Raw genomic sequence first — 13490 nt, forward strand, 5'->3', positions numbered from 1 at the left:
GACCTATTTTCAGTTGTTTCCTTGACGCGACAAGACGTATTGAAATGACTATGCAATTTCTCATAGCATCGTTTTCGTGCGCATCAATTTAAATACTGCATCTACTCTGACAGAAGTCTATTAAAAGGTGCACCACTTGGTTTTCAATCAGTTGATCAGCCAGAGGTTCAAAATCCTGCCTTCCTGAGGAGCCAGAAACAATGTCATTAGAGTGCTTGAGCAACTGAATCCTCTTCAGATGAAAGAAGTGCTCTGAATGATTTACTGGCCTTAAATGTTGTAGAGAGGAAAGAATGTGCTTTGTTATCATTCGGTTAGCTGAAAGTTTTATAGCAGCTGGCACAGCAGGGAAATTACAGCCCTGTGGTCGTCGCAATTAGCTCAATTAAACATCTTTCTGCATAAATAGCCTCTGCTGGCACAGAGTTTTCTTTATATATGAGACAATTTTCCTGAAAATTACAGATTTTGTGCAGTGCTGACACTTCTGTAAGCGAGTCATAAACATCTGGAAGGATGCCACATGAACTCATGAGAGTGTTGATGTTCTGCAATGCCCTCAATCAGATTGTCTGGACACCATGTTGTCTGATGGTGTTTAAAGTAACTTTGGGAGCCACCAATGTCACGTGTAATCTCTGAAATCAGATGGATTTAATCCAAAGAGAGTGGCGTTTTATAGCCGGTCTCGGTGTACAAGTGCTGTTGGGTCTGATCTGGAACTTGGTCAAAGAAGAGATGACCGCCTTGTGTCTCGGAAGACTATGCTTGTTATTTGGACTGCTTGATCTATGCCAGTGGTACTCAACCTTAAGTTGACAAGTTATGTAGTTTTCAAGAGCCACATTTTAAAAACACCTTCTGGATGCAAATATAACCCTTTTCATTTTGTTGTGTTGTGTTCATTTTCTGCTCATGTTGTGATCCCAGTCAAAAATGAATGGCCCACTGAGATTGTTTTATAAATCTCTCATATTTTACATATTATCACAACATATTGCATTACATCTTTTTATCAACTTATTTTTTTAGTAATTAGGACAGGTTTGTACATATGAACACTTTTGTTTTTCATGTTTTCGTTCTCATCATTTGCACATTTATCACAACAATTATATTCACAGTTTCATTTATTTCATTTATCATTTATGCATTTGGCAGACGCTTTTATCCAAAGCGACTTACAGAGCCCTTATTACAGGGACAATCCCCCCGGAGCAACCTGGAGTTAAGTGACTTGCTCAAGGACACAATGGTGGTGTCTGTGGGGCTCAAACCAGCATTCTTCTGATTACCAGATTACCAGTTATGGTGCTTAGACCACCACACCACCACCACTCCTAACAGCACAGTTGGTAAAACCATAAAAAAATATGAGATTGCTAAGTGTTATATATCATTGGGAAGGTCTCAATTAGTAAAATGCAGTGAGCAAATTTATTTCACTCAAGAGGTCACACTGCTGTGAGTATAAGTGTATGAAATTTCCACAGACACACACATAAATATAATAAACAGGAGTGTCTTTTTGTCATATTTTTCCTAATTAGCAAAACATACATATAACATAGATAATGACATATCGTAAGTTTTAGCAGACTATCCCGATTCAAACAAGCCCAAACATAACATAAAATGATAGTAGATCTCGAAATATCCTCAGTGTACATTGAAAGTTAATGCACAAACGGGTGCTCCGAGTGAGAGAGTGTTTGTTTGTTTGTTTGTTTGTTTGTTTGTTTGTTTGTTTGGTGTGTGTGTGTGCAAATGTCCGAGGACTTTGTGTGTGCAATCACATTTTTTTTTTACACTTTCAGGATGCTCCTGAAAACTTAATATTTAATTTATATAATATATTTTGTATTCCATTCATTTCCAATAGCTGGTCATTTATGACTGGGAACACAACAAGTGTAACAATGGAAATAGATACAAAAAAAATTATGAAAATTTAAGATGTAATTTGTGAACAAAGTTAAGATATTGTATTCCAATTGGAACTGGAACATTGGTTAAAAAAAAAAAAAAAACTAAGTAAAGTAAGGAAAAAAATTATTCCGGGTCCAAATGACCAGAATACAACACAAGGGTTCATTTTGGGTGCTTCATGGTGTGGTTTAAATTTAGTTCTAATGTCCTGGCAGAGATCTAGATATAGACAGATCACCATAGTCTGAGGCCTAAAAGTCTTGAGATCCTCGTAGTAGATGAACAGCTTTGTCTTTCTAAGTCAAGTAATTTTTATTTGTATAGCTCTTTTTACAATACACAGTTTAAAAGCAGCTGTAGTTGACTAGTAGGCGTTAGTTTAAGCCATTAGTCGACTAGTCGTCACATGTTTATGATATTAATTTAATTACTTAAATATATATTTTGGGGGCATCAATCTGCATGATTTTGAACAGATCTGCATGAGTTCGTGGGCTGAGAAATAATGTTTTAAGTAACGTTGCTAATACTAGCCTTGTCGACTGCACAGATGAAGCAGGTTATTTGCTATAGTGAACTTCACAACTGTTGTAAAGGCATCTTTCACAACTCACATTTTAGTTGCTCTTAATTTTTTTCCAGTTTTATTAAAAAATAAAATAATATAATTTATAGTTAAAATAAAAAATAAAGTTCAAAGTTTGAAATCAAGGTGTCTTTATAGGCTTAACCCTGCTTAAAGAAAATGACCTCATAGTACCACCTAGCGTACAACCAGCGGTAATAATAGTGTTTGTCGGTTTCCTGTGGAGTTTTTTTCTGCGACCAACAGAAATACCAACCAGTCAATCAAAACGGTCGACCAAGACTCATCTGCTAATGTTTGTTCGACTATTAGGGGCAGCCCTAGTAATGTCTTAAAGTCCCCACTGAACCTCAGCCCATTTCTTGAGTCTCAGTGTGTGTGTTAGAGAGGTGAAGAAGTGTGAATGGGAGATGCAGCAGAGCTCATCTTGTTTTATTTCTCGTTCTCTTGCATTATTGATGGAGTGCTTCTCAGAGCACTCGCTGCATGTTGTCTTTCCTACTCTAGCCAGATCTCATGTGAAGGATTCTCACTCGTGCACACACAGACGGGCGGAGAACTCCTTTGCCCTGTATGATTGGGAAAGCATGATTTTTCTGTCACTCATCAGACTGCAGGCCTAGATGCGCTCCTCAAAAGCGGCATTTAAAATGAGACCCCTGTCAGCCTGATTTACTTCAACTAAAGTGTAAAAGTGTTACTTCAAACAAATCGTAATGAATTTGCACAAACACACACGCATCTCATAGCGGAGTCATCAAATTAGAAGGTATTTTTTGTCTCGCTCCCTTTCTCGGCATGTCATGAACAGTTATGCTTTTCTGCACATTATAAATAAGCAGATAACATTTTTTCCAGCCCACAAGGCAAAAAGCGAGTGTGTGTTTCTGCACTGGAGCTGGTGTCTTGTCCCGTCTGTCCTAGAGATCTTTGTTGTCATGGTGATAATGAGTTTCTACCACATGCTCCAAGAACTGTCTCTCACACACACACATACACATATACTGTATACCCCTAACTTATTTTTTTCTGAGTACTGCATGTTTCTTTACAAGCACAGCATTCATGAATGGTGGCTCTTAAATCCCATGTTTTACACTTTGATTTGAACAAACCCCTGACCCTACACTTCATACCATAACTCATCCCACTCCTTTTGAGCTACAGACATGAATGATACCTCAAATCGTGCAAATTGTTAAGGAGAGGTGTGTTAAATGGCTGCAATGTAATTAAATAAATAAATGAATAAAATCTGCTCACTTCAAAGTTTATGTGCACTGATCTGTCCTGTCTGTCTGTTGTTTTAGTGCATTATTTGTATATTCAGAGCAGTTCTCCATAATTCCATCTCATGCTCAGAGTTCGGTTCCATTTGCTTAAGTGCACTGAGCACGTTTTTTAAAGCGCTCCAGATTCACTTTAATTTCACTTTTGCTTAATTTAAAATATAGTTTGCCAGTACAAGTTAATATACAACTACAAATAATACACCCCATGGCACTGGGTTTTTGTGGACCAAGAAGGAGATGTTAAAATGGAGTAGCACATTATACAGCTGTTGTGAATGTAAATTCTGCTACATGCAAACTCTTCAAGCAGATGTTGTCAAAATAAAAGATTGACAATTTGAAACGCATTGATTTAACTGGATTGCATTGCAATGACACATGCAAGTCAAGAATTTATTAGTAATACTACATAATATTACAGAAATGTGTTACAATAATATTAATCATCAATATAATATTACAATAATGTAATATTCAGGTTGGGTTCCAAAAACGGGTGCAAAATGTACAGGTACGATGTGAAAATGTAGAAGACCCTTGTTTTAATTTAGTTTATATACAGTGAGGAAAATAAGTATTTGAACACCCTGCTATTTTGCAAGTTCTCCCACTTAGAAATCATGGAGGGGTCTGAAATTGTCATCGTGAGGTGCATGTCCACTGTGAGAGACATAATCTAAAAAAAAATCCAGAAATCACAATGTATGATTTTTTAACTATTTATTTGTATGATACAGCTGCAAATAAGTATTTGAACACCTGAGAAAATCAATGTTAATATTTGGTACAGTAGCCTTTGTTTGCAATTACAGAGGTCAAACGTTTCCTGTAGTTTTTCACCAGGTTTGCAACACACTGCAGGAGGGATTTTGGCCCACTCCTCCACACAGATCTTCTCTAGATCAGTCAGGTTTCTGGGCTGTTGCTGAGAAACACGGAGTTTGAGCTCCCTCCAAAGATTCTCTATTGGGTTTAGGTCTGGAGACTGGCTAGGCCACGCCAGAACCTTGATATGCTTCTTACAGAGCCACTCCTTGGTTATCCTGGCTGTGTGCTTCGGGTCATTGTCATGTTGGAAGACCCAGCCTCGACCCATCTTCAATGCTCTAACTGAGGGAAGGAGGTTGTTCCCCAAAATCTCGTAATACATGGCCCCGGTCATCCTCTCCTTAATACAGTGCAGTCAGCCCTGTCCCATGTGCAGAAAAACACCCCCAAAGCATGATGCTACCACCCCCATGCTTCACAGTAGGGATGGTGTTCTTGGGATGGTACTCATGATTCTTCTTCCTCCAAACACGGTTAGTGGAATTATGACCAAAAAGTTCTATTTTGGTCTCATCTGACCACATGACTTTCTCCCATGACTCCTCTGGATCATCCAAATGGTCATTGGCAAACTTAAGACGGGCCTTGACATGTGCTGGTTTAAGCAGGGGAACCCTCCGTGCCATGCATGATTTCAAACCATGACGTCTTAGTGTATTACCAACAGTAACCTTGGAAACGGTGGTCCCAGCTCTTTTCAGGTCATTGACCAGCTCCTCCCCTGTAGTTTTGGGCTGATTTCTCACCTTTCTTAGGATCATTGAGACCCCACGAGGTGAGATCTTGCATGGAGCCCCAGTCCGAGGGAGATTGACAGTCATGTTTAGCTTCTTCCATTTTCTAATGATTGCTCCAACAGTGGACCTTTTTTCACCAAGCTGCTTGGCAATTTCCCCGTAGCCCTTTCCAGCCTTGTGGAGGTGTACAATTTTGTCTCTAGTGTCTTTGGACAGCTCTTTGGTCTTGGCCATGTTAGTAGTTGGATTCTTACTGATTGTATGGGGTGGACAGGTGTCTCTATGCAGCTAACGACCTCAAACAGGTGCATCTAATTTAGGATAATAAATGGAGTGGAGATGGACATTATAAAGGCAGACTAACAGGTCTTTGAGGGTCAGAATTCTAGCTGATAGACAGGTGTTCAAATACTTATTTGCAGCTGAATCTTACAAATAAATAGTTAAAAAATAATATATTGTGATTTCTGGATTTTTTTTTTAGATTATGTCTCTCACAGTGGACATGCACCTACGATGACAATTTCAGACCCCTCCATGATTTCCAAGTGGTAGAACTTGCAAAATAGCAGGGTGTTCAAATACTTATTTTCCTCACTGTATATATATATATATATATATATATATATATATATATATATATATATATATATATATATATAAAACAAACCAATTTTTGGACAGAAGGAACTGGTTTTTTGTTCATCTTATTGCTGTTCAAATCGTAAACACACTATCTTTCAAAGAATCACAATATGGCACATTGTCTAAATCGTGCACCCCTAGTGTAGTATTATTACTTTTTTTTTAAATCCGAGAACAGGCCAAAAAAATAAATTGACTTACATTGAAGGAGGAACTTGACTAGGTCAACTAGGGACCACAGTATCCTAGAGACTTGAGTAGGCTGTTTTGAAAACGCTGAGAAACCACTTATATTTTCTTCAAAAAGTCCACTTTAAAAGTTAGTTTGGTTTCTTGCCCCAAAAAAATCCATAGTCTAGTTTTACCATTTTCTGTCCTCTTTGACCTTTGAAATTAAATTGGCTGTTTTTGCCGAAATGTATTTCTGTGGTATTTTCCTGGTTTAGTGGCTAGTGTCATTGTGACAGTTTGCCCAATATAGTGTGACAGTATGCCCGCTTTTGAGTCATGTTCTCACAAAAGCTCAATCTGTTCAATTATATTTTTTCTGCGTAAGAATGGACAAATGTTAAATAGCTTCTTTTTTGGGGGGGACTTTCAGAAATAAACTGAAACCAAAAATATGAACTGGAGTAAATATCAAACTCTTTTATTCCAAAAGTTAAAGAATAAATCATGATATGGCCCTTTTAAGAGACGTTTGAAATGGGATAAATCTAGAATTTTGTGGGATCAGGTTTGAGGTGTGTGGCTGGTAGGCGCTGTAGCCTCATTCCACTTTTTCTCACAGACCCCGTTTCCACCTCATATTAAGATGCGTCTCTGGTGATCCGATCATATGTGGTCAGGTGAGAGACATTGATGTTTACACCTGGTCACTTAAATGCATCTCCTGTCACCACTTGTGATTTAGAGGGGAGGGACTCCGTTTCATTATGACATATATCAGTTACATCAATCACTATGTCAGTGTGTTCCTGCATGATAATAAACCGCAAAAAAGTAAGAAAATACAAAGCGCAAAAAAAAGGTGTGCAATTTCTCCCTGATGCAGCTGAAATTTAAGTACAAACACAACATTTCGAGCAGACTTATCTTTTATTTTAGCAGATTTCCTGTTTTAACCTGAACTGCATATGTTCGTTCTTCTCATAAGTGTACCTGCATGTTGATTTCAGACACACTGAAGATCCATGAAGTTCTCATGCTTGTGTGTGTATATACACTCACCTAAAGGATTATTAGGAACACCATACTAATACTGTGTTTGACCCCCTTTCGCCTTCAGAACTGCCTTAATTCTACGTGGCATTGATTCAACAAGGTGCTGAAAGCATTCTTTAGAAATGTTGGCCCATATTGATAGGATAGCATCTTGCAGTTGATGGAGATTTGTGGGATGCACATCCAGGGCACAAAGCTCCCGTTCCACCACATCCCAAAGATGCTCTATTGGGTTGAGATCTGGTGACTGTGGGGGCCATTTTAGTACAGTGAACTCATTGTCATGTTCAAGAAACCAATTTGAAATGATTTGAGCTTTGTGACATGGTGCATTATCCTGCTGGAAGTAGCCATCAGAGGATGCGTACATGGTGGCCATAAAGGGATGGACATGGTCAGAAACAATGCTCAGGTAGGCGTGGCATTTAAGCGATGCCCAATTGGCACTAAGGGGCCTAAAGTGTGCCAAGAAAACATCCTCCACACCATTACACCACCACCACCACCAGCCTTCACAGTGGTAACAAGTCATGATGGATCCATGTTCTCATTCTGTTTTACGCCAAATTCTGACTCTACCGTCTGAATGTCTCAACAGAAATCGAGACTCATCAGACCAGGCAACATTTTTCCAGTATTCAACTGTCCAATTTTGGTGAGCTCTTGCAAATTGTAGCCTCTTTTTCCTATTTGTAGTGGAGATGAGTTGTACCGGTGGGGTCTTCTGCTGTTCTAGCCCATCCGCCTCAAGGTTGTGCGTGTTGTGGCTTCACAAATGCTTTGCTGCATACCTCGGTTGTAGCGAGTGGTTATTTCAGGCAAAGTTGCTCTTCTATCAGCTTGAATCAGTCGGCCCATTCTCCTCTGACCTCTAGCATCAACAAGGCATTTTAAGCCCACAGGACTGCCGCATACTGGATGTTTTTCCTTTTCACACCATTCTTTGTAAACCCTAGAAATGGTTGTGCGTGAAAATCCCAGTAACTGAGCAGATTGTGAAATACTCAGACCGGCCCGTCTGGCACCAACAACCATGCCACGCTCAAAATTGCTTAAATCACCTTTCTTTCCCATCCTGACATTCAGTTTGGAGTTCAGGAGATTGTCTTGACCAGGACCACACCCCTAAATGCATTGAAGCAACTGCCATGTGATTGGTTGATTAGATAATTGCATTAATGAGAAATTGAACAGGTGTTCCTAATAATCCTTTAGGTGAGTGTGTGTGTGTGTGTGTATGTGTGTGTGTGTGTGAGAGAGAGAGAGCGTTTAGTCATGAAGCATTAAGGGGAACGGGGAGACAAATGTGTGTGTGGGTCACTTACTGCCCCAGTGGTGCTTGAATTATTAATCACACATACATTTACACTTTCCAATAATCTCCTCTCTTCTCTCCTCTCCTGCTTTTTTCCTCTTCTCTCCTCTCCTTTCCTCTTCTGCTTACTACTCATCTTCTCGCCTCTCCTGTTTCGAACTTCTGTCCTGTTCTGCTTTCTCTTCTCCTTGACATTCAAATTCAAATGAGCTTCATTGGCATGACTAAAAAATTTACAATGTTTCAAAAGCATTCATTAACATTAAACAAACAAAAAAACACATATTAAACACTTATTAAATAATAGTAATAATAATATAAAAATACAGGTGAACATATGAAATGTAAGAAAAAGTTAAAGAAACTACTGAGAACAATGAGTAACAATAAATGGAACTAATGGTGCGTTCACATACAACGCAAAGCGAACGTTTTGCGCGGCGCGATAACATGCAAAATCAATGCAAAGATTCGAATAGACGCAAATTCGTGCCGGGTGAATGACAATAATCTAACACGCAAAATCGCTTCATTCGCGTATTCACAAATTTTTCTACTCGATCGAGACATTCACTTGACGCATTGTCGCGAAACCCTATCAGCATCGAGATTGTCCGGATGTCACTGACGTACTGACGGATGGATGAAAAAATTGTTGTAGCGGTGTGTGGGCAGCCGGAATTGTATGACACATCATCATACATGTACAGAGACTGTACGAAAAAAGACATCGCTTGGAGCAAAGTGAGCAAGGAAGTTGGGCTACCTGGTAAGTTCTGAAAATATGCACGTCTACTTGATTCCAGCTATTGGTTGTACTTTACTATGAACCAAGTCGTAGAAGCCCCTCCTGTCCTTTTCCGGAAGAGAAGGGGGAATACTCGCGGGTTCGCGTTACTCGCGTCAATGCGAATTTAAACACAAAATTATAATCCATCGGTCAATCTCGCACAAGCAATGCAAGGCGAAAATTTTCTTTGCGTTGTATGTTGATGCATCATAATACTTCCAGTAGTTAGTGAGGGGTTACCCTCTCATCCTCAGACAGTGACAAGAAAACACACTCTTTAGCTAAATCTATACATTCAACCTTCTCTTCTCTCATGCTTTCTCCGCTCCTCGCATTTTATTTCTCCAGATTTCTCCTCGCCTCTCCAGCTTTCTCCTCTCAACTCTCCTATTTTTGCTTTCTCCTATCATTTTTCCTCTCATACCCTCTCTTTCTGTTTGGTCACCTTTCTTCACCTCCTTTATCATCTCATCTCTCCTCCTCTCCTCCTTGTCTCATCTCTTTCCTTTTCTCTTCTCCTCTCCTCACCTTTCTTTCCACTTTTATGGCCTTTTCTTCTCCTTCCTTTCTGTGGCTTTCCTCTCCTTTATTTTCTTCTCTCCACTCCTCTCCTTCTGTCTTGTCTCCTCTCTCCTTCCTCTCCTCCTTTCTGTGTATGGCGAGGGAGGGTAGGGGGCTGACGTATGTGTCCTCTCTACTCTCTCTAACATTGTTTATCATCTACCCAATCCAGCATGGAGCTGAATATCTGATGAGGGAGAGATAGGGGCAGAGATGAGAATTGGTGTGCAGTAAATCACTTAGTCTGTAAATGAGATGAGAGTGAAGGAGAAACAGTCTGAACTGAGGAGTGACATTGAGAAGAAACACACACACTAAACACTCTCTGATCTATAGTTTCCTCGCAGTAGCTCCCCACTTAAATGAAACCCTTTGACAGTGATCCTTCAGTCTTTTAAAATTCCTCTTTCTTCATAGAAACACACACACTTTGAATCTTCACACACCAGTCACACAAGCACACTCAACCACCAGTCAGCCTGGCAAGCAAACACAGTGTGCTTTTATGCAAGAAAACACATGACAGAAACCAAACACGTTACTCTCACACACAGGATCCCTGCTCTTTACATTCATTGCACACTGATAATAAGAGCCTGATTATACGTGCTGCTTGAAGACCCTCAGTAATCTCTCTCTCTCTCATCCTTTATTCTGTCACTGTCCTCGTTCTGGCTTTAGAAATCTAGGGTGCCTCAAAAGGATTATTGCGTCTTTTCCTTCACACAGGAAATACACACACAAAGATTCCTCATACCTAAGACCGCTGGTCTTCACAGCAGCTTGGAACATTCAGAAAGGGAGTGAAGGGATTTTGGCCAAACCTGAATCTTTTTTCATTTAAGAAATGATGTCTTGGTTGCCGCTTTGTCATTGTTTTTTCCTAACTTTAGAAGAAACGTATTACACTATTCTAACATAAGTTTCTTTGTCTGTCCACCCTGAAATTGCTGACGTTCAAGGCTGTGCAACGCTACTAATAATGGGTCACAATGGTCGGCTTATTGACTAGTTGTCCAACAGCCAATTAGATGATTAGTGAGATCAATTAGTTCGACTGGGTTTTTTCTTACAGTTTGCATTGTAAAACCCATGGAAAACTTGGCTTTAAATTATTTCCCTGTAAAGCACCTCTGCTACAATCATACATTCATATGGATGTTTTTCAGACTGTTTTTCAAGTATAAAATAGTCCTGCTTTTTAAAATGTCTCAACTGTAGGGGTCTGTAATCAGGTCAGCCTGAAGCCAGCCTAATTATGCAGGGTTTCCTTAAGTCCGATTAGTCAACTGGTTGTTCAGGCAACTCACCGACTAATCAGTTTTATAAATATGTAGTTTTATACATCCCTAGTCATGCTATCTGCTTGTTTGATAGTTGTACACTGTAAATCGATGGATGCTTCTAAAAACATCTGTTAAAAATGTAATTAACCTTGCAGGTCTGAATTTGTGGGTGGATGTGTGCCTGTGTGTATGTGTGTGTGGATTGTCCTTTTGTCCTTCCGTCATTTAAGAAATGGATTCGACTTTGTATTTTATAAGCATCCTGTCTTGGTGCGTAATGTCTCTCTCTCTCTGTCTCCTGCAGTTTTGGACATGGCGCGTCACGTCCCCTTGTATCGTGCTCTGTTGGAGCTGCTGAGGGCCATCTCCACCTGTACCAGCCTGGTCCCTCTACTGCTGCCGCTCTCAGGAGATGAAGAGGAGGATGAAGAACGCACAGAGTGTCAGACCTCTGTTGGAATGCTGCTGGCCAAGATGAAGACCTGCGTGGACACCTACACTAACCGCCTCAGGTGAGCTCTCTGTGAAGATGGATATATATATATATATATATATATATATATATATATATATATATATATATATATATATATATATATATATATATCTCCATCTTCAACCACTTATCCGAAGTCGGGTCACAGAGGCAGCAGCTCCAGCAGGGGATCCCAAACTTTCCTATCCCGAGCCAAGATATATATATATTAGGGCTGTTGATTTAACGCGTTAATTCAGTGCGATTAATTTTACAAAAAATAATGCGTTAAATAAAATGTACGCAATTAATTAAGCGGACCATAATAAGGAAGATTCCTGAGAAATGCAAGCTTGTAGTACCACCTGTTTACTCAAGAGGGCAGTAAGTGAAATTTCAGCTGTATGAGCAACGTGCAGTTTCTACAGTGAAGAAAACACTTCGATAGGCAGAACAACACAAACATGCGTTACGTTCTTGCGTTCAAAACACTCGGAGCGCAAATGCGATCTAAGGGATCTCAAGATGTGTTTAAAGATTGAGTATTAAACTATATTTAACTTAATACAGTGACCTATACATTTTATGTTTATGACGCAACACACCCAAGACGTCTGAAGCAGGTGTGAATTTATTTTTTTTGTCTGATCTGGCTGCTTCGAGTAGGGCCTTCTCATTCATTATGACTGTAGAACTCCTGGCAGGTGTAGGTGTTCACTTTCACCAGGAGTTCACTTTTGATGAGGTCCACAAATGCTCAAGTTCCTTGTCTCTGTCCACGCAGCGGTCATCAGTGAAAACGCTCTCCACGAAACACGTTGGTGACAAGAATACTCAAAGCCAAAGATATCAGAGCTGTCATGTTTGGGGCACTGAAATGCTTCAGCAGAGCTGTTCGTGAAACTTCGGTGGCATACCCTGCACTCTCCTTTTTTTAGGGTCACCTGTAACTGGTTTTAACCATGTATGTATTTTCTCCAATTCTTTATTATACGAATAAAGACACTTTTTCTTCTCAGGAGCTACGGATAGACCTATTTTTCTATTGCAGTTTTTTCCCCCAGTGTTTTCCTGCTCTGGCAAGAAAAAAAGGCTGCGCTGCGCATGTTCAGTGTTTTCTTATTAACTTTTTTTTATAGTGATTTTGTAATTAAAGGACGATGAAATAATAATAAAGATACAAAATTATACAGCCAAAATTGAAATGAGGGACACTGCTTATGACTTGCGGGACGCAGGACACTGCTTATGACTTTCCATAATTCAGCTCTGCGCTCTCCATGCAGTCTATCTGAGCTGAAATCTGACTTAAAATTCACCACTCTCGAGGCATTATCATGGATGTAGATATCAACTTTTGTGTGCAAACAAAAAACTGTTTTTAAAATATTGATTGGCCCAAGTCAATGGAGGCAACTGCCAAGTCTCTGAAATTTTGGTCTCTAAATATGGCTCCGGTTCCACTTACTGGTAAATCTATTGGATTTTTTTCACCTTCATCATCTGCCAGCTGAAAAGCATAAAACTGATAATTTAGGTGTCACTCATGTCTCTAGCACAAACAGCGGGGCATATTATACAGCAAAGTTTAAAAGGGTTTATATTTTTGTGGAATTTGGTCATTGCAGACAATCAGATCTATGGTTTTATATATCAGGGTTTTAGTGATTTGGTCTAGATCAAAACTGAGATATTGTGATTTGTTATCAGGATGTTTTTAGCGTTTTCTGCATAATAATGGATCTGCCTTTATGGGTAGCGGAAGGTTTATAGCGAAAGGCTATGCGAAACGGACAAGCTCGGCCTAATTCAAGTGTCCGTG

The 13490-nt window shown here is 39.6% G+C and overlaps 1 protein-coding gene across 3 annotated transcripts in view; it reads left to right on the forward strand.

Annotated features, from left to right (window-relative positions):
- LOC127662259 (baculoviral IAP repeat-containing protein 6-like) overlaps window positions 1-13490 on the forward strand; it is a 144765-nt gene that overhangs the window by 113472 nt on the left and 17803 nt on the right. For all 3 annotated transcript variants that reach the window (XM_052153388.1, XM_052153387.1, XM_052153389.1), the window contains exon 66: window positions 11498-11705. In XM_052153388.1, the coding sequence (XP_052009348.1) occupies window positions 11498-11705 (208 nt within the window). The remainder of the gene's footprint in view (window positions 1-11497; window positions 11706-13490) is intronic.

The sequence above is a fragment of the Xyrauchen texanus genome, chromosome 22 (assembly GCF_025860055.1).
Source record: "Xyrauchen texanus isolate HMW12.3.18 chromosome 22, RBS_HiC_50CHRs, whole genome shotgun sequence".
Taxonomy (NCBI): Eukaryota; Metazoa; Chordata; class Actinopteri; order Cypriniformes; family Catostomidae; genus Xyrauchen; species Xyrauchen texanus.